Source organism: Lathyrus oleraceus, chromosome 5 (assembly GCF_024323335.1).
Source record: "Lathyrus oleraceus cultivar Zhongwan6 chromosome 5, CAAS_Psat_ZW6_1.0, whole genome shotgun sequence".
NCBI classification, from domain to species: Eukaryota; Viridiplantae; Streptophyta; class Magnoliopsida; order Fabales; family Fabaceae; genus Lathyrus; species Lathyrus oleraceus.
Window position 1 is genome coordinate 57,197,988 of NC_066583.1, and position 22,923 is coordinate 57,220,910.

Below are 22,923 nucleotides of genomic sequence, written 5' to 3' on the forward strand. Positions count from 1 at the left end.
ATTATTATTACCACTGTTTAGAGTAGTTTAAAAATGAATCTAGACATAAAAAAAGGTAGCTTGAAAATGTTTCCGTATATTACGAAATCAAAGATAAGAAGAATTGACCAAGTACAATTTAAGTATTTCGTCAAAAAGAAAAAAAGAAAAAGGGTATTTCGTAAAACTTAAACCAATAAAAACTTTTTCTATGTCTTTGAACTCAATTAAAGCTTCATTATCAATATTTTACACTATAGTAGTTAAAAGAAAGACTTTCTTCTTTCACATTCTTACCCAAAATAAGATAGAAAAAACAACAACAACTTCGTACATAGGTGTCTGATTGTCCCGTTTAAACGCAAATAGCTTTTCTCTCTCAAATTCTTAACCACTTATTTTGTCACACTTTCTTTTTCCAACTTCCTATACTTTCTCACTTCGTTTTCTGCTTTCAGCTTCTAAATTAACCTCACAATTAACACAAACAACATTTACCTCGTAACTCATGGAAGCTCAAGAGTTTTTCCAAACCACCTTTTTGCCTCAATTCGGTTCCTCCTCTTCCGACAATAATTTGACGACAACCAATGTAAGCACCGCCGCCGCTGCTAGTTCCGACCACTTCATCGTTGAAGATCTGTTTGATTTCTCTAATGATGATGATGCTGCCATTGGTGACCCTGCTTTTGATTCTCCTCCTACCATTTCTGATAATTCTCCACCTCTTGAAACTAACGTCAGTTCCAATTTTTTTATGGACAATTCTTGCCAGAATTCTGTCGACGGCCCTTTCTCCGGCGAACTCTCCGTCCCGGTACGTCGGTGTTATATGTATATGGCCTATAGGTGTGTGTCTATAATATTTATTATTTGCGCAGTTGTTGGTTAGCTTATAGATAAGAATAATAATATTTCAACACAAAAATAAATACAAAATGGGATATTGAAATAAAATAAAATGTTTTAAAAGTAATAGATAATTTTTTTATAAGATTAGGTGGTTGATTATTTAATTATTTAATTATTTAATTATTTTATATTATTAGCAATTTATTTTAAATAAATTTATGTACTGGTATTTTTATAATTATAGAAAATAAGTAATTAACATATTATATTTTTAATTAAATAGTAAAAGTGTTAATGAAACAATTTTATATAAATACTATAAAAAAATTCTCTATGTTTTATATAAAAATATTGTTGGCCAAAAATATGAATATTGTTTTACTATGTTTATAGTGTAAAAAGTAGAATGTGTACTTATAAGACTGTCTAACATTTACAACAATTAGCTTGTCTTATACTTTTATTTAGTATAGATCTGTTTATTAAAATAAATTATACTAATTTTTTTATAATGAAAAGTATTTAAATTGAATAAATCCAAACTTTTTTTATTTTGTTTGTATTTTTTGTTTTAATAATTACAGTGTCTCATACTAATTTTTCTAATTATAAAAAAAAAACTGTTTCAATAAAATAGGCATTTTACTTCGGCATGTAATTTTATTTTATTTTTATTAAATTATTATACCTCTGTTTACTGTTATGATCATAATAATGCACAAATAATTTAATAAAATTAAAAGTAATTAATGTGACATTTTTTATTTATAAAAGGAAATGTGGATTTTATTATGAGGTAAATAGAGTAATATTATTACTTTATCTTAATCACAACAATTATTACATTTTCCTAAAAGTTGTCATATTTATGAAAAAAAATTAAAATTAATGTTACTTTTAATTTTTTATTTAATATCAATAATGTTTTCTCAAAATTACCACTATGTGTATCACTTTTAAAACTAAAACTTGTCTTTTTATTTATTAATAATTTTTAATACTTCAATATTTAATAATTATGTTCAATGTGATAAAAAATTTTTATAGTATTTTATGTAAGATTGTGTGAAATAAGCAAAAATATTGTATGCGAGTGAGGGAGATGAAACTTATTTTGAATTTCATGAGTTGAGTGATGCATTAAAAAGATAATGGATGAGCAAAATAAGGTTCACTTTCTTAATATTTAAATATAAAATTTAAATAATTAGTCAAAAATTCAAAATATAAAATGCATATTGGATAAAAAAATTAATTTATCATTTTTTATTCATAATATTTAACACTCTAAGATTTAATAATTAAACTCAATGTGAGAAAAAAATTATGATATTTTATTTAAGATTGTGTGAAATAAGCAAAGATGTCGTATGAGATGGAGGGGACATATTTTGAATTTTATGAATAGAGTCATGCATAAAAAGATAATGAAGGAACACGGTTCATTTTCTCAATATTTAAATATGAAAACTAATTAATTAATTAAAAGTTTAAAATATTAAATGCATATTGGAAAAAAAAAATTAATTAGCATTTTTTTCAAAAATGTATTCATTTGTAAATATAATCTTGTTAATAAAAACCTAATTTACAAAATTAATTCTTTCACTTTAAATTTAAATATTTTTTGGTCTATTTATCATGTTTGTATTTAAAATTAACAATATTTTTATTTTAAAATATTTTTATTTTTAAAGTTAAATTCTTAATTATCTTGAATTTTGATTAGGCATACTTATAAAATTTAATTAAAATTTTAAGTATTAAAATAAATTATTATATAAAAGTGATATGGTATTCGATGTTTGAATAATTTTTAGATATTTAACAAAACTATAGGAAAATTAAATTATTCACCATTTTAAAATGTTATATCATTTGATAAATGTAATATATTATCACAAATGACCAACAGATTAAATATAATTTTTTAGGTGTGTTTTTACTATTTTTCAATAAACTTATGAAAAATATATTTAAATATTATTTTAAAAGTGAAAAAAAAGAAGAAAATTTAATATGTATAGTAAAAAATTATATATTTGTCATATTTTTATTAAAAAATAATAAAAATCACAATTAAAAAATTATAATTAAATCATCACCATTTAAAAATAGTCATGTCATTTGTTTTTAATATAAAAATCGGGGTAAAATCATTTGAAAAACTGTATAAGCAAAGAATATATGTTATAAATTATTTAAAAAATGAAGGAATCATCAATTTTTAGTGTAAAAATATGATTTGAGTTGAAAATATGAAGATTAATTTCATTAATAAGATAAAATATGTAGATCAAATCTATAATTAATCAAACTTTTTATATAGCTGTATTCAATCAAAACAGAGTAAACAAATATTCTAAAGATATTTTAAAATCTAATATAAACAAGTTAATTATTGTTTCTCCAATTATACTTTTAGCTATTTTATTGCGTATATAAATAAATATAATAAAATAATAAATATTTAAATGCAAGATAGAATTAATTTTTTATAAAAAAATGTTGTTATTTTTTTGTAAAATATGTAAATGACACTTAATTTATTATTTTTAAATTGTTGCTTTCGTAAGAATTTAATACTATATATAACTAAATATTTTCTTGTTAATTAACATGTATGAATAATTTATTTTCAATTTGTGAAAACAGTATGATGATCTTGCGGAGCTTGAATGGTTATCCAAATTTGATGAAGAATCATTCTCAAGTGAGGACCTACAGAAGCTTGAATTGATATCTGGCATGAAAGCATCAAACGACGCCGCATCAAAAACACACGATGAATCCAACTCAATACTACACCCTCCTCAAGTGTCTGTCCCCGCTAAAGCCCGCAGTAAACGACCTCGTGGACCACCATGCAACTGGACTTCTCGTCTTCTAGTTCTCTCTTCACCCACCATCGCCACAACATCTTCTCGCTCTGACATTATATCTCCACCAAAGAAACCCTCGCCGAGAAAGAGAGACCATGGCGATGGTGAGGGTCGCAAGTGTCTTCATTGCGCCACTGATAAAACACCTCAGTGGCGCACTGGACCATTAGGTCCAAAAACATTATGCAATGCATGTGGAGTCAGGTACAAGTCAGGTCGACTCGTACCTGAATACAGACCCGCAGCAAGCCCAACATTCGTCTTGACGAAACACTCCAACTCGCACCGGAAGGTCCAAGAACTCCGGCGCCAGAAGGAGATGGTGAAGGTCCACCAACACCAAATGTTGCAACTACAAGTCCAACATCATCACAACATTATGTTCGACGGACCATCCAACGGTGACGATTACTTGATCCATCAACACGTGGGACCCGATTTCACGCACCTCATGTAGTACGGTGATATGGTTGGAAAGTTAAACTTCCAACGCTGCTTCCAATATTTTTGTAGCTACAATTAATTTTACTTATTTCTTTCTTACTTAATTTTGTCAGGAACTTAATTTTCCGTTTCAGTAACTTTCATTTTTTTTAGTTTATGACTGGTCAAATTAATAATAGTTTCTTTAATTTTTCTAGAATACCCTTTTTTTATCTTATGAGTTCGCTAGCAAATTATATTGCAAATAATTGATTCATGAATTGCAGAAATAGTTAGCATAAATTTTTTAAGTTTTATAGGTATGTGTTCCTTTCTCTTATCTGTATTCTTTAAAAGACACTGATTCTTGCATCAAGTTGTAACTTGTAACCGTTTGGAACTACTTTCTTGTATTTAAATATACTAATAATATATATTCTCTGATTTTCACTTCTTAAAAGAGACACCTTTATCATCCGTAAGAATAAATTAAACTTAATATAAATTTTTATAATATATTAAATATTATCAAATGAAAATTTGTAGACAAAATCACAAGTTTTATATTAAAAAAATATAAAATCTGATAAAAAGTAAAAAAAAATAATCGTTCTTCATCTTACGAAATCTTACCAATCAATTTCGTAAAAGTTATAAGTTATAATATATTATTATTATTATTATTATTATTATTATTATGGATAATGCTAACTTGTGCCCCAAGGACACATGTTAAGAAATCTACAAATAGAAAATTTGTATTGAAAAAATAAATAAAATTATTAATTATAATTTTATAATAAATTCAATACACAATTTCTAAGATATTATTTTTATATTTATCTCTTAACTTGTGTCGTAAAGGCACAAATTAGCATTACCCTATCATTATTAATCTAATATTCAATAAATATGTGATAAACAATAAATTATACGACACAATAATAAGGATGATATATTTCAGTCATTTAATGTATATTTTAAAAATATTGAAGAATGATAGGAGAAAATTCATTTAATAAATGAGTGCAAACGGTGATCATGCTGTTTTTTATTGTTCAAGTTTTAATAGTAATATCTTTTTTTTCTTCATAATATTAAAATGTAAATAAATTATTGATATTTATAAATAAATTTTAAGAAAATAGACTCTATCGAAAATCATAATATTGAAATTGAAATGTAAATAAATTGTTGAGACAAAATTAAGTTGAATTATTATCCAATTTTCTATGCACACAAAATAATTTATTATTGCTAGCTAAGAGTGCATGTGACAAGAGATATAAAAAGGAAAGTTGATCACAACAATTTCTCAACCCCCACGTGATTGTAGTATTTCTAACTAAAGTAGGTGATTGAGTTGAATTGAGTAAGTTTACAGCAAAGGGAGAGAAATTGGAGATTTAAATTTCTTTAATACATTTTGTTTATACTATTAATTTATGTATACGATGTCAGGCAACACAAATCCAGAGGAATATTATATCATTATTTAACGAATATTAACGTTAATCCAATTAGTTAATTGCATGATCATCCAAACATGAATCTTTTAAATAAAAAGACACAAAATGACATGAAGAGAATATAAAAGAAAAAGTATATAAAATTGAAAGTCCATTATTAGAGTGAGAGGAGGCTAGGATTGCGGTGGTCACATGAGACTCTTCCATCACCTCGTGCAGTAGTCAATAGTCACTACTAGACAGTCTAGTTGTTGGTATTATTATCATTATTATTATTTATTATGATTTATGAATTGAATGAATGCTCCACATATATTATTACCACCGTCCTCTACTTATTTGTTTTTAAAGCTATCACCAAAATTCTTTTAACTTGTATAAGGTTTTTTATACTCGGATATTGTACTAATGTTATTATAAGATATTAATTTTTATTAAATTAATTTTATAAACAGATTAAAAATAGTTTATAGAATAATAATTAAAAAACATCTTTAATAATAATAATTTTTATATTGAAAAGTGATAATAAAATCTCTTTTAAAAAAATTATTTGTTAAAATGATAATTATTTTGAAAGGAAAGGAGTAGTCTTATGTCTCTTGGATCATGAAGCATTTTTAAATTAGTTCGAGATGAAATGCAACTTGTCATTGGGATATGAGAGAGAGTACAATTGAGAATTAGGATTAGCATTTTAAGAGTGGTGTTTTAATTTTTGTTTTTGGTTTAAATGTATTTTTGGTCTTTTTAGTTTGAACGTTTTAAATAATTTATCCCTATTACAAAATCAGTGATTATGGTCTTTAATTTTGATCACCTTTGAATTTTTATGGTATCTCTCCACTTTGTATATGTGGCAATAATGAATAGAATAAAAAAAATATTTTTCATTATCTGTCACTCATGATTAGGATATTTTAATATTTTATAATATATTTAATTAATTTAATATTTTAAATATTTTTTAGAGAATTAATTATTAAAGAATTAATTATTTAAATTATTATTTAATTAATTAAAATTTTGGAAAAGAACTCAAAGCCTAAAGTTCATTTTGATGTAATATCTTATACTTGATCGAGCTTTATAAACTCAGATTTATTTCTTAAAGGCACACTTCCATCCCAACCCACTTATGTAATATCTTATACTTAATTAAGTTTTATAAACTCTTCCATAATACTCTGAGAAAACAATGTGGGACTTATGCAATATCTGATTATGGAAGAATTTCTTTTACTAAGGTGGAAAACCCTATTAGTATTGAAGCATGCATGCCGAATCATTTGCTGATGGAGTTTTCTTGTTGAAAAAATTGGTTTGTAAACTCACAATTTATTTGTATGAGGAATCATTTATAGGAATAAAATGCAAAGAGCACATAAATGACAAACAAGTTCATCACGTACCTCAATCTCCACAACACTTTTCTTCATCCTCATCAAAATACATGTCTCAGTCTTAAGGTCATAGTTGTCGTCTTCATCGTCGCCAAACATCTAGTGCGATGGATTATTTTTCTTCCAACATGGTTAGCGTCAGTTATGGCTTGAAGAAGAGCAAGTTGATTGTTTTTATTTAAACAAGCCAAATCAGAGAAATGGAGGTTAATGAGAATTATAAGAAAATAAGCTTTTGGTCCAAACTATTCAAATTGAAAAGGAAGGATGTAAAAAAGCCTTAATGCATTCAAGAACAGTGAGGAAGATAAAGGGTTGAATTTTTATTATGAGTTTAACTTAGATCCACTTTTTTTAAAATTTAAATAATGTAACTTACACGTTAGTAAACTGAAATAATCTTATTTTGATTATTCTGCTTATAGATTTTTTACAATACTTATTTTACTCTCTAAAGTGATACAGATCCAGCTAGAAGGGTCACTGCGGCTGAGTTACTCAATTTTTGTGCGTAGAATATGAGCTGAATTCTTATAGTTCAAGCAGCTCTTTCTAATGGTCTGAATTCTTATGGTTTAAGCAACTCTTTCTAATGGTTCAACAACCTCTCACTCTCCTCCTGCAACACATACTCGCACTTTGTCATCCACACCCTCCGACGTTCCTTCTAAATCCACTACTCCCTTTCCTCCACCAACTTAACAGCAAATATCTCTTCAATATGTTCCTTACTGTGTACTTCTCTAGTTGATCGAGATTGTCTAAAATAAGTCTTGAAGCCAATTCCTCTTCCAAGACTACGAACACGCCCATGATGCTCCATGATTCTAATCGCTTCAACCAAGATGTCATGACGACATTCTGGAATAAAGAGGCCGACTTTGGTATGTTCAACCAATACATCCTACAACACATATAAAATATCATCTTCATCAAGTTTATTTAACCAAAATAAATAATATTATTGAAAAAGAATCTACTTACAATCTTTTCAGCCACTTCACGTGTAGCCTTTAATGTGAACTCACCTCCTTTTCTTTGACGTGCCATCTTCCATTTCTCATGGTGTGATGGTGCATATGAAGTGTGATCAAGACTTATAGAATCACCCAACTCTTGTTCCCTTTATTTTCTTTTTTCTTCAATCATCTTCTTTTCAAGTTTTCCATATCGTCCACGATACAATCTATATGGATAAACATTTCTAGATTTATTAAGCTTTCCTTTTTTGCTCTTAGCCAAGAAGCCGAGAGTGGTGTGGAACTTTACAAATTCTTCCTAACAATCCTGATCAATATATGAATACATCACGTATGGGGGATTTTCTTTACTTTTAGTTGTTGGGTGAGTAAGATAATCATGGGTGAGTTGTGTCTTAAAGTTCCTCCAACGCTCACCAACATATGCAAGCACTTTCTTTTTCATTATACTATCATCCGGACTAACAATAAACACTTCCTATATTTACACAATATAGTTGTTATTAGTATTAAACAAACAATTAAATGATCATACATACTTGTAAAACAAATCATAAAATTCAATATATATATATATATATATATATATATATATATATATATATATATATATATATATATATATATATATATATATATATGTTGGTGTAAGCCCTAGAGGCCAATACTTTTGGTACTTGTATCGAATTATTTATTAATAATAAAAGGATTTTTCTTTATTATGTTTGTTTAATAAAGTCCCTAGAATAGCTAGTCCGTTTAATGTATCAAGTATGACTTAACCATGAGATCACATTAAACATAAGGACACTATTCTTAAAGTATCCGTAGTCGAGCTTTATTATGAAGTGGGATAACATTAAAGCATTAAGACTATTATGTATATAGACCGATGATCACATCTCATGGATCATGGATAAGGAGTTATCAAGTCTTAAACATAGGTATGAATATTAAGAGTAATATTTATACCGGATTGACCCACTATGAGAATACTATATAGAAAGTTATGCAAAGTGTCATAAGTTATTCTCATGGTGATAATGGTGTATACCACTCTTCGACCTGAAACCACTATGGACCCTAGATGTAGAGTCGAGTGCTTTATTGTTGATCAAACATTGTCCGTAACTGGATAACCATAAAGACAGTTGATGGGTACTCCACGAAGCATGCTGAGGGACATGAGTGATGTAACACCCCGATAATAATAAAATAATTATTTAAATTGAGTTAATAATGTAATTATTAATTTAATTGAATAATTAGAAATTTTATTATTATTATTTTGGATTATTATTATTATTGGGAAAATATATATATGTTGGAATAAGGAAAAGTTCTCATTTGGAAAAGCATTTCACGTGAAAACAGAACAGAGAAGCATCGTGAGAGAAAAGGGAAAAAGGGCAGAGAAGAGGAGCTGAAGAGCAAAGGTTGGAGAACGAAAGCTTGAAGCTCAAAGATTCTGCCGGATTGTTAAGGTAAGGGGGGTTTATCTCGATTAATGGGTATTATGGGAGAATATGTGATGGGTAGTAATAAGCTGTTAATTTGACCCTAATTGGGAATTGTGAATGCTGAAAATTTGTTGGATGAACCGTGTGAGAAGTTGAAATTAAATCGGTAATTGAGTCTGTTGTAATTTTCCGATCGTATAGCTTTTTACGGAATCGGATTCGGAGGTCCGGAAGTCCTCCAATGGCGGAAAATGCGGAGAATTCTGCATTCTGCCTTGAGTTAGCGCAGGAACAGCTTCTGTCTTGCGTTAACCGGTTAACCCAGGGTGTTAACCGGTTAACACCGTGTTGGATTATGAATATGTGCTGTTTTGTCTGCGTTAACCGGTTAACCCAGGGTGTTAACCGGTTAACACTGTTGTCATTTCTGATATTTGGCTGTTTGTGCTGCGTTAACCGGTTAACCCAGGGCGTTAACCGGTTAACACTGTTAAAAATTGAGACAGAAGGCGTGTTGTGCTGCGTTAACCGATTAACCCAGGGCGTTAACCGGTTAACGCTGTAGCAGAATGGAAAAATTGTATTTAAATGTTGTGTACCTATCTGAGGGTTGGTCTATGTTGGCCTATGGTGAAATAGGGATTAATTCCCGCTGTTTTGAGCAGTACATGGATTAGTGGAATGTACTAATATTGTGGTTGTTGTTTGGCATAGTCTGACATGCTTATGTGATGAAATATTGATGATGTATAATGATGTGCATGATGCTGTGAATATAGATATTATGCATGCATGTGTGAATGGACTGTGGTATGGCTTAGAGTATGAGCTTGTGTCCGTTATGAATTATTGTTGGTGTTGCATTGCTAGATGATTAGCATGCATGGCATAGCCTTCGGGGCTGTAGCTAATTCCCATGGTGAGGAATTAGTGAGTGAGTCATTAGATCTCAATGAGTGGGACTAGTGAGCTCAGTAGCCGTATCCGGAGGGATCGGTGAGCTTGGACTATATGTTCAAGAAGAGTTGGTACCGCATTTCATGGAGTCTCATTGCATAATGAATGCATGGCATAGCCTGTGGGGCTGTAGCTAATTCCCATTGTGAGGAATTAGTGAGTAAATCGTTGTGTTGTGTTGTTGGTGTTGAATATGGTTTGAGAATTATACATATGATATATATTATTGTTGAATATGATGTTTGGACGGATATTGCCGTTGCTGAATGCGTAGTCTGGTTAGGGTGAATTGATGTGTTATTTACTTAGCATTACATGTTGTTCTATAATGCTTATTATATTGATTGAGGAACTCACCCTTACAACCTATTTTTCAGGTAACGAGAAATGAGTCGAGTAGAAGCTAATGCTTGGAGTCTAGAGTAGTTCTTATGGGTCATGCTCTGATAGATGTAACATCGGGCGGGAACACTTTGATTATTATTGTGGTTGTTGTTGAACTAAAGTACATGTGATGTTACATGTTTTGCATGATTGAGTTGATCTCTATCCGCTGCGTAGTTGTGCAAATACTTTATATTTAAATTAAATAAAAGAGCATGACTGTTATATTGGTTAAATGGTGTGGAATGTTTGTGTGACACCCTTGGTGCACTATTACTCTGATTATATGTTTATTATTTTAATAAATTTTTGGGGTATTTTAGAAGGGTGTTACATTAGTGGTATCAGAGCATAGTCGGTCGTGTCGAGTCGTAATTATTCTGTTTCCCCTGTACGGGATAGGTGTTGTGTAACCCTATCAGTACTTATTGTTTTGGTTTGTTGGGTTTTCAGAATAGAGATGGCTGGAAGAGGTAGAGATGATGCTGCAATTGCTGAGGCTCTGGGTATGCTAGCTGGAGTGCTTGGAGGAAATCAGAATGTTATGGGAATGGGAGCTGCTCGTCAACTGAGTGAGTTCCAGAAGAACAATCCTCCAATGTTCAAAGGAGCATACGATCCAGATGGTGCTCAGAAGTGGTTGAAGGAGATTGAGAGAATCTTCAGAGTAACTGAGTGTGCTGATAACCAGAAGGTCAGGTTCGGTACACATATGCTGTCAGAAGAAGCTGATGATTGGTGGGTTGCTACCCGCACTGAGTTGGAATCTGCTGGGAATGCTGAGATTACTTGGGCTGTGTTCAGGGAGAGATTTCTGAGGAAGTATTTTCCAGAGGATGTCAGAGGGAAGAAAGAAATAGAATTCTTGGAATTGAAACAGGGTAACAGGACTGTTACTGAGTATGCTGCGAAGTTCACAGAGCTGTCAAAGTACTATACTCCCTATAATGAGGCTGCTGGAGAATTTTCGAAGTGTGTGAAGTTTGAGAACGGGTTGCGTCCCGAGATCAAGCAGGCGATTGGATATCAGAGGATTAGAGTGTTTTCTGATTTGGTTGACTGTTGCAGAATTTTTGAACAGGATTCCAAGGCTAGAGCAGAGAGCTATCAGCAGAGGGTTGATAGGAAGGGTAAGAATCAGATGGATCGTGGAAAACCGTATGCAGCTGGCAAAGGTTTTCAGAAGCAGAGTGGGATGAAGAGGCCTAGTGGGGGAGACTCTAGTGCTCCTGTTAAGTGTTATAGATGTGGTCGGGCTGGACATCGTGTTCACGAGTGTACCAGTGCTGAGATGAAGTGTTTCAAGTGTGGGAAAGGTGGTCACTTGGCTGCAGAGTGCCGATTGAAGACTGTAACTTGTTTCAACTGTGGAGAGTTGGGTCATATCAGTCCCCAGTGTCCTAAGCCGAAGAAGGAGAATCAGTCGGGAGGCAAGGTTTTTGCTCTATCAGGTTCTGAGACTTCTGCAGATGATCGTTTGATCAGAGGTACGTGTTATATTAATGGCTTTCCTCTTATAGCTATTATTGACACCGGTGCTACTCATTCTTTTATATCTGTGGATTGTGCTGTGAAGCTTAAGTTAGAGATATCTGAGATGCGTGGAAGTATGGTGATTGATACTCCTGCAAAGGGTTCAGTGACTACTACTTCGGTTTGTTTGAGTTGTCCTTTGAATATTTTTGGTAGAGATTTTGGGATAGACCTTGTGTGTCTTCCATTAGTGCAGATTGACGTTATCTTGGGAATGAACTGGTTGGTGTTTAACCGAGTCTATATCAACTGTTTTGCTAAGACTGTGATATTTCCTGAGATTGAGGAAGGGCAGAGTCTGTTTCTATCAGCCAGGCAGGTGAATGAGGAAGTGGCAGATGGGGCAGAGTTGTTTATGCTGTTGGCAACTTTAGAGGCTAAAGATAAACTGGTGATTGGTGATCTAGCGGTGGTGTGTGATTTTCCTGATGTGTTTCCGGAAGAAGTGAATGAATTACCGCCAGAGCGTGAAGTTGAGTTTTCGATTGATTTGGTACCTGGTACTAGACCGATATCGATGGCTCCGTACCGTATGTCTGCTATTGAGTTAGCTGAATTGAAAAGTCAGTTGGAAGATTTGTTGGATAAGAAGTTTATTCGTCCAAGTGTGTCACCGTGGGGTGCACCAGTGTTGTTGGTTAAGAAGAAGGAAGGTACTATGAGGTTGTGTGTGGACTACAGGCAACTGAATAAAGTGACGATCAAGAATCGGTATCCTTTGCCGAGGATTGATGATTTGATGGATCAATTGGTTGGTGCGAGTGTGTTCAGCAAGATAGATTTGAGATCTGGGTATCATCAGATACGTGTGAAAACTGAGGATATTCAGAAGACTGCTTTCAGAACGAGGTATGGACATTATGAGTATTCTGTAATGCCTTTTGGTGTGACTAATGCGCCTGGAGTATTTATGGAGTACATGAATAGGATTTTCCATCCGTACTTAGATCAGTTTGTCGTGGTGTTTATTGATGACATTTTGGTGTATTCGAAATCTGAAGAAGAGCATGCTGAGCATTTGAGAGTGGTTTTAGGAGTGCTGCGAGAAAAGCAGTTATTTGCTAAACTGTCAAAGTGTGAATTTTGGTTAGAAGAGGTTAGTTTTCTTGGTCATGTGATTTCAAGAGGTGGTGTTGCTGTTGATCCTTCTAAGATAGAAGCGGTATCTAAGTGGGAAGCTCCGAAGTCTGTTGCTGAAATTCGAAGTTTCCTTGGTTTGGCTGGTTATTATAGGAAGTTCATTGAGGGATTTTCTAAGTTGGCGTTACCATTGACGATGTTGACTAGAAAGGGGCAAGCGTTTGTTTGGGATTCAAAATGTGAAAAAGGGTTCCAAGAGTTAAAGAGAAGGTTGACTACTGCTCCTATTTTGATATTACCGAGTTCGTCGGAATTATTTGAGGTTTATTGTGATGCTTCATTGTTGGGTTTAGGTGGTGTGTTGATGCAGAATAAGCAGGTTATAGCTTATGCTTCGAGACAGCTGAGGATTCATGAGAGGAACTATCCTACTCACGATTTAGAGTTGGCAGCTGTGGTATTTGTTCTGAAGTTGTGGAGGCATTATTTGTATGGATCAAGATTTGAGGTTTTCAGTGACCATAAGAGTTTAAAGTATTTGTTTGATCAGAAAGAGCTGAATATGAGACAAAGGAGATGGTTAGAGTTTCTGAAGGATTATGACTTTGGTTTGAATTACCATCCGGGTAAAGCAAATGTAGTGGCTGATGCATTGAGTCGAAAATCATTACATATGTCTATGTTAATGGTTAGGGAATTGGATTTGATTGAGCAGTTTAGAGACTTGAGTTTGGTGTGTGAGAGTACTCACAATAGTGTTAAATTGGGAATGTTGAAATTAACAAGTGGTATTCTGGAGGAGATCAGAGAGGGTCAGAAATCTGATATGCTTTTGGTTGATAAGCTGACTTTAGTGAATCAAGGCCAAGGTGGTGAATTCAGAGTGGATGAGAATGGTGTTTTGAGATTTGGTGATCGGGTGTGTATTCCGAATGTTACAGAACTTAAGAAGAGTATTCTTGAAGAAGGACATCGTAGTGGTTTGAGTATCCATCCTGGAGCTACGAAGATGTATCATGATTTGAAGAAGTTATTTTGGTGGCCGGGAATGAAAAGAGAAATTGCAAGTTTTGTGTATTCCTGTTTGACTTGTCAGAAGTCGAAGATTGAGCATCAGAAGCCGTCTGGGCTAATGCAACCGTTGGCTATTCCAGAGTGGAAGTGGGATAGTATCAGTATGGATTTTGTTTCTGGTTTGCCGAGGACAAATAAGAATTTTGAAGCCATTTGGGTGATTGTTGATAGATTGACGAAGTCGGCTCATTTCATTCCGATTAGAATGGATTATCCGTTAGAGAGATTAGCTGAGTTGTATATTGAGAAGATTGTAAGTTTGCATGGTATTCCGTCCAGTATTGTTTCGGACAGAGATCCTAGATTTACATCGAAGTTCTGGGAAGGTTTGCAGAAGGCTTTGGGAACTAAACTGAGATTGAGTTCTGCATATCACCCGCAGACTGATGGTCAGACTGAGAGGACGATTCAGTCATTAGAAGATCTTTTGAGAGCTTGTGTTTTAGAAAAAGGAGGTGCTTGGGATTGTTATTTGCCTTTGATTGAGTTTACCTACAACAATAGTTTTCATTCGAGCATTGGTATGGCACCGTTTGAAGCTTTGTATGGTAGGAGATGTCGGACACCTTTATGTTGGTATGAGTCCGGTGAGAGTGCTGTGGTTGGACCGGAGATTGTTCAACAAACTACGGAAAAGATTAAGATGATTCAGGATAAGATGAGAATTGCTCAGAGTCGGCAGAAGAGTTATCATGACAAGAGGAGGAAGTCACTTGAGTTCCAAGAGGGAGATCATGTGTTTCTTCGTGTTACTCCGATAACTGGTGTTGGTCGAGCCTTGAAGTCGAAGAAGTTGACACCTCGATTCATTGGTCCTTATCAGATTTTGGAGAGGATAGGAGAGGTAGCCTATCGTATCGCTTTACCGCCGTCGCTTGCGAATTTGCATGAGGTTTTTCATGTGTCTCAGTTGAGGAGATACATTCATGATCCGTCGCATATAGTCCAAGTAGATGATGTACAGGTGAGAGATAACCTGACTGTTGAAACATCACCTATGAGGATAGAGGATCGAGAGTTGAAGCAGTTGCGGGGTAAAGAGATTGCCTTGGTGAAGGTAGCTTGGGGAGGACCAGCAGGTGGCAACGTGACTTGGGAACTGGAGAGTAAGATGAAGGAGTCTTATCCAGAGTTGTTCGCTTGAGGTATGTTTTCGAGGACGAAAACTCTTTTAGTGGGGGAGAGTTGTAACACCCCGATAATAATAAAATAATTATTTAAATTGAGTTAATAATGTAATTATTAATTTAATTGAATAATTAGAAATTTTATTATTATTATTTTGGATTATTATTATTATTGGGAAAATATATATATGTTGGAATAAGGAAAAGTTCTCATTTGGAAAAGCATTTCACGTGAAAACAGAACAGAGAAGCATCGTGAGAGAAAAGGGAAAAAGGGCAGAGAAGAGGAGCTGAAGAGCAAAGGTTGGAGAACGAAAGCTTGAAGCTCAAAGATTCTGCCGGATTGTTAAGGTAAGGGGGGTTTATCTCAATTAATGGGTATTATGGGAGAATATGTGATGGGTAGTAATAAGCTGTTAATTTGACCCTAATTGGGAATTGTGAATGCTGAAAATTTGTTGGATGAACCGTGTGAGAAGTTGAAATTAAATCGGTAATTGAGTCTGTTGTAATTTTCCGATCGTATAGCTTTTTACGGAATCGGATTCGGAGGTCCGGAAGTCCTCCAATGGCGGAAAATGCGGAGAATTCTGCATTCTGCCTTGAGTTAGCGCAGGAACAGCTTCTGTCTTGCGTTAACCGGTTAACCCAGGGTGTTAACCGGTTAACACCGTGTTGGATTATGAATATGTGCTGTTTTGTCTGCGTTAACCGGTTAACCCAGGGTGTTAACCGGTTAACACTGTTGTCATTTCTGATATTTGGCTGTTTGTGCTGCGTTAACCGGTTAACCCAGGGCGTTAACCGGTTAACACTGTTAAAAATTGAGACAGAAGGCGTGTTGTGCTGCGTTAACCGATTAACCCAGGGCGTTAACCGGTTAACGCTGTAGCAGAATGGAAAAATTGTATTTAAATGTTGTGTACCTATCTGAGGGTTGGTCTATGTTGGCCTATGGTGAAATAGGGATTAATTCCCGCTGTTTTGAGCAGTACATGGATTAGTGGAATGTACTAATATTGTGGTTGTTGTTTGGCATAGTCTGACATGCTTATGTGATGAAATATTGATGATGTATAATGATGTGCATGATGCTGTGAATATAGATATTATGCATGCATGTGTGAATGGACTGTGGTATGGCTTAGAGTATGAGCTTGTGTCCGTTATGAATTATTGTTGGTGTTGCATTGCTAGATGATTAGCATGCATGGCATAGCCTTCGGGGCTGTAGCTAATTCCCATGGTGAGGAATTAGTGAGTGAGTCATTAGATCTCAATGAGTGGGACTAGTGAGCTCAGTAGCCGTATCCGGAGGGATCGGTGAGCTTGGACTATATGTTCAAGAAGAGTTGGTACCGCATTTCATGGAGTCTCATTGCATAATGAATGCATGGCATAGCCTGTAGGGCTGTAGCTAATTCCCATTGTGAGGAATTAGTGAGTAAATCGTTGTGTTGTGTTGTTGGTGTTGAATATGGTTTGAGAATTATACATATGATATATATTATTGTTGAATATGATGTTTGGACGGATATTGCCGTTGCTGAATGCGTAGTCTGGTTAGGGTGAATTGATGTGTTATTTACTTAGCATTACATGTTGTTCTATAATGCTTATTATATTGATTGAGGAACTCACCCTTACAACCTATTTTTCAGGTAACGAGAAATGAGTCGAGTAGAAGCTAATGCTTGGAGTCTAGAGTAGTTCTTATGGGTCATGCTCTGATAGATGTAACATCGGGCGGGAACACTTTGATTATTATTGTGGTTGTTGTTGAACTAAAGTACATGTGATGTTACATGTTTTGCATGATTGAGTTGATCTCTATCCGCTGCGTAGTTGTGCAAATACTTTATATTTAAATTAAATAAAAGAGCATGACTGTTATATTGGTTAAATGGTGTGGAATGTTTGTGTGACACCCTTGGTGCACTATTACTCTGATTATATGTTTATTATTTTAATAAATTTTTGGGGTATTTTAGAAGGGTGTTACAAGTGACCTAGATGGAATTTGCCCATCCTGCGTAACAGGATAAATGTCTATGGGCTCAATATTGAATTGGAGAAGGATGACACGGTATATGCCTTGTGTTCAATATAGACATAAGGGCAAAAGGGTAATTATGCACATAAGTATTATCACCGAAGGATTTATCAGATCACATGACATTTTTGTGTCTTGGGTAGCAATGATATGTTGCTAGATACCGCTCACTGTTTATTATGTTAAATACACGATTTAATATAATTGTCAATGCCGCGAAAACCTACAGGGTCACACACAAAGGACGGATTGATGAGAGATAGAGTAACTAAGGAACACTGTAAGGTACGGTGCACTTAAGTGAGTTGTAGAACATCGTAAGGTACGGTGTACTTAAGTAGAATACGAAATATGGTAAGGTACCATGGGCTTAAGTGATTTTGGGCATATTATAAGATATGAGCCAAAATACACTTAAGTGGGCATTTTAGCTTGAAGCCCACACAAGTGGTTCTATAAATAGAATCCTTGTGCAGAAGCACTCATTGCGGTTGCATTTTTTCGTTTTCTCTCTCTCTCTCTCTCTCTCTCACACACACACACACACACACACACACACTCTCACACACACACACACACACACTCACACACACACACACACACACACACACACTCAAAGCCTTCATTCGTACCAGCTAGCACTGAGATTGAAGGAATCCGTTCGTGTGGACTGAGTAGAGATGTTGTCATCGTTCAACGTTCGTGATCGCTCCGTGGATCTGCATCAAAGGTTTTGATCGTCACAAGAGATCTGCACCAAAGGTTTCAATCGTCACAAGAGGTGACTATTCTATCACTGATCATGACCATTCGTAAGGATCTCTAAAGGAGAAATTTTATTTCCGCTGCATTTTGGATTGCAATTTTCCTTCAGTGGTATCAGAGCCACTTACGAAACCATGAATCGGATAACTGTTTATTTTCTGTATTAATATGATTAAAAGACAGAATAAATCAATTAATTAAGCGAGTAATTAAATTTGGCATCATGAGTGTACGAGTTGGATGATTGATGTTGACTATGCTTCGGAACTGACATTAGTATGGTGAAGCAGTGATACATCGATCGTCCATAGGTTACGCAATTGAGACTGATCAACTTATATATGATATAAGTAATCCTAATGCAAAGTACGGTATATATGATATATTGTTTCTGTTTCGTTCATTCAAACACTAAATGGTTGTTTTCTTTTGAGCGATCAATGGTCATTTGCTTCGGAATCCTACATTAGTATGGTGAAGCAATGACTTGATCAATCATACTGAATCAACAATCGAGGTGTGTTTGACGGTCTGAAATTGGTGCATTATGGTTAGTGACGGCACAAGGGTTGTGCCGTCAAAGAGTTATGGATTGAGGGCTTGTTGGAACACGTCTGTTGACTGTTTCAAAGCGCTGGTTTTTGGCCGCGTGACGATCGTCATGGACATGTGACGATCGTAACAAGCTGGACGTGACGGTCGTCGCATGCTTTTTGACGGTCGTCATATTCACAGATCCAGAATTCTAGGCGTTTCTGTTTTTGGCCGCGTGATGTTCGTCATGGGCCTGTGACGGTCGTAACAAGTTGAACGTGACGGTCGTAACATGCTTGTGACGGTCGTCACATTCACAAAGTCAGAATTCTCGGGGTTTTCCGTTTTGTGACTGCGTAAGAGTTGTGTTGATGCAAAATAAGATTACATATGTTTAGAAGAAAGAGTTGGGAATGATCCATATGATGGATTGGAATAAGGAGTTATTCACCCAACTAAAATTTTCGAGAGTTGTATTAGATACAATTGGAAGGAGTTTCTACCTAAATAACCTAGTTTTGTGTAATCCGCCTACGCGGACTTAGAACAAAGTGAAATGTGGATCTCGGCCCACTAGAAAATCTTCCAACGAGATTTTCCGAATCAAATGATGAGGGTCATTTGTTTTGAGTAAAATACCGGGAGCATATTTAATTAAAGGCCTAATTAAATATGTTATTGATACTTATATTTTCATTAATTCTTATGTAGATTACCATGACAACAAACACCTCTAACAACATTTTGCGATCAATCCTTGACAAAGAAAAATTGTCTGGGACAAATTTTCTGGATTGGCACCGAAACCTGAGGATTGTCCTCAAACATGATAAAAAGCTGTATGTCTTGGAGAAACCTGTTCCTGAAGAGGAACCTCCTAGTTCTGCACCTAAGGTAGAAAGAGATGCTTATAAGAAGCATGTCGATGATGCCAATGAAACTGCTTGTCTCATGCTAGCTACCATGAACTCAGAATTGCAAAAGCAACATGAGAACATGTCAGCGTTCGATATGATCGAACACCTGAAGATGCTCTATCAAGAGCAAGCAAGGCATGAAAGGTTTGAAGTTTCAAAAGCCCTTTTTAAGGCAAGTTAGCTGAGGGAGCCCCTGTAAGTCCCCATGTGCTCAAGATGATTGGGTATGTGGAAAACCTTGAAAGGTTAGGTTTTCCCCTCGGAAAGGAACTTGCGACTGATTTGATCTTGCAATCGTTTCCAGATAGATTCAGTCAATTTGTCCTAAATTTCAATATGAATGATATGGACAAATCGCTTCCTGAACTGCTAGGCATGTTAAGAACTGCTGAGCAGAACCTGAAGTCAAAAGGGAAGTCCATTCTGATGATCGAAAATGGAAAGAGACAGAACAAAAGGCCCATTAAGCAAGGTGATAAAGGGAAAGGAAAGGAAGTTGCCAAACCCAGACCCAATGTTGCTGCTTTGAAGCCTAGTGGAGGCATAGCAGAGGCAGGCACCTGCTTCCATTGCGGTAAGACCAGACACTGGAAGCAAAACTGCCCAAAGTACTTGGAAGATACGAAGAATGGAGTAGAGACTTCAACTTCATGTATTTTTGTTATTGAAATAAATTTATCTACTTCAGCATCATGGGTATTAGATACTGGATGCGGTTCTCACATTTGTACAAATGTGCAGGGGCTAAAAAGAAGTAGAGATTTGGCAAAAGGTGAAGTTGACCTACGAGTTGGCAATGGAGCAAAGATTGCTGCTTTAGCCGTAGGAACTTATGTATTGACTTTACCTAGTGGTTTAATAATTCAGTTAGAGAACTGTTATTATGTACCTGCAATTAGCAGGAATATTATTTCCATTTCTTGTTTGGACAAGTTTGGTTTTTCATTTATAATAAAGAACAATTGTTGCTTAATTTATTTGAATGATATATTCTATGCTACTGCACAAATGAGCAATGGACTATATGTCATTGATCTCGAAATGCCTATATATAACATTAATACTAAAAGGATGAAACCTAACGAGTTAAATCCAACTTACCTTTGGCATTGTCGATTAGGCCACATAAATGAGAAACGCATTTCCAAACTCCATAAAGATGGACTCTTTGACTCTTTTGATTATGAATCATATGAGACATGCAGATCTTGTTTAATTGGAAAGATGACAAAGTCTCTATTCACAAGAAAATGTGAAAGAGCGAATGATCTTTTGGGCCTCATACATACCGATGTATGTGGACCACTGAACATACCAGCCAGAGGAGGTTTTCAGTACTTCATCACATTCACTGATGATTTCAGTAGATATGGTTATGTGTATTTAATGAAACACAAATCAGAGTCCTTTGAAAAGTTCAAGGAATTCAAGAATGAAGTACAAAACCAACTAGGTAAGAATATTAAAACTCTTCGATCAGATCGAGGTGGTGAGTATTTAAGCCTAGAGTTTGATGACCATCTGAAAGAGTGTGGGATCCTATCCCAACTTACTCCTCCTGGAACATCCCAATGGAATGGTGTATCTGAGAGAAGAAATCGAACCCTGTTAGGCATGGTCCGATCCATGATGAGTCACGCCGATCTTCCAAACTCCTTTTGGGGACATGCACTATTGACAGCAGCTTACATACTTAACCGTGTTCCATCCAAAAGGTTGAGAAGATACCATATGAGATATGGAGTGGTAAGAAACCACATATGTCTTACATGAAGATTTGGGGTTGCGAAGTTTATGTGAAACGACAAATTTCAACTAAGCTTGAGCCCAGATCTGACAAATGCTTATTTGTGGGGTATCCTAAAGAAACAAGAGGGTATTACTTCTACAATCCTTCTGAGGGCAAAGTGTTTGTCGCTCGAACTGGAGTTTTCCTAGAAAAGGATTTTATTTCCAAAGGAACCTGTGGGAGGAAAGTAGAGCTTGAAGAAATTCAAGAATCACAAAGCATAGATACACCTATGGAGGAATTAGAGTAGGAAACTCAAGTAGTTGTGGAAGAGCAACCTGCTCAAGTAGAACAAGACCAGCGTAGGTCAAGCAGGATACGTCAACTACCTGAGAGATATGAATATCTCATAACTGATCAAGGTGATGTATTACTCATGGATCAAGATGAGCCTGTGACCTACCAAGAGGCCATAACTGGTCCCGAGTCTGAGAAGTGGCTAGAAGCCATGAAATCTGAAATGGATTCCATGTACACAAACCAAGTTTGGATCTTGGTAGAGCCTCCTGTAGGAGTTAACCCTATAGGATGCAAGTGGGTCTTCAAGAAGAAGACTGACATGGATGGTAAGGTACATACCTATAAGGCAAGACTGGTTGCAAAAGGATATAAACAAATTCATGGGATTGGCTATGATGAAACCTTTTCACCAGTTGTAATGCTTAAATCTGTTCGGATTTTACTAGCTATCGCTGCATATCATGATTATGAAATATGACAGATGGATGTCAAAACTGCTTTCCTTAATGGGAATCTTCTTGAGGATGTGTACATGACACAACCTGAAGGATTTGACATACCAGAAGAAGCCCAAAAGATATGTAAGTTACAAAGATCAATTTATGGATTGAAGCAAGCTTCCAGAAGCTGGAATCTTCATTTTGATGAAACAGTAAAACAATATGGATTCATCAAGAACGAAGATGAGCCTTGTGTCTACAAGAAGGTTAGTGGGAGCATGATCGTTTTCCTGGTATTATATGTAGATGACATATTACTCATTGGAAACGACGTCCCTACCCTGTAACAAGTAAAGTCTTGGTTGGGGAAATGTTTTTCTATGAAGGACCTAGGTGAAGCAGCCTATATATTAGGAATCAGGATCTATAGAGATAAATCACAAAAACCTGCTTGGCCTAAGTCAGAGTACATACATAGACAAAGTGCTGAGACGCTTTAATATGCATGATTCCAAGAAAGGATTCATACCTATTCAACATGGCATGTGTCTATCAAAAACACAATCCACTTCAACTAAGGAA

General features: G+C 34.9%; 1 protein-coding gene across 1 annotated transcript; it reads left to right on the forward strand.

The window, feature by feature from the left end:
• Window positions 1-237: 237 nt before the first annotated feature.
• On the forward strand, window positions 238-4,294 carry LOC127086595 (GATA transcription factor 9). The gene is made up of 2 exons (XM_051027377.1): window positions 238-796; window positions 3,487-4,294. Exons 1-2 carry the CDS (start codon window positions 488-490, stop codon window positions 4,168-4,170), a joined length of 993 nt encoding a protein of 330 aa, XP_050883334.1. The 5' UTR covers window positions 238-487; the 3' UTR covers window positions 4,171-4,294.
• Window positions 4,295-22,923: the final 18,629 nt, after the last annotated feature.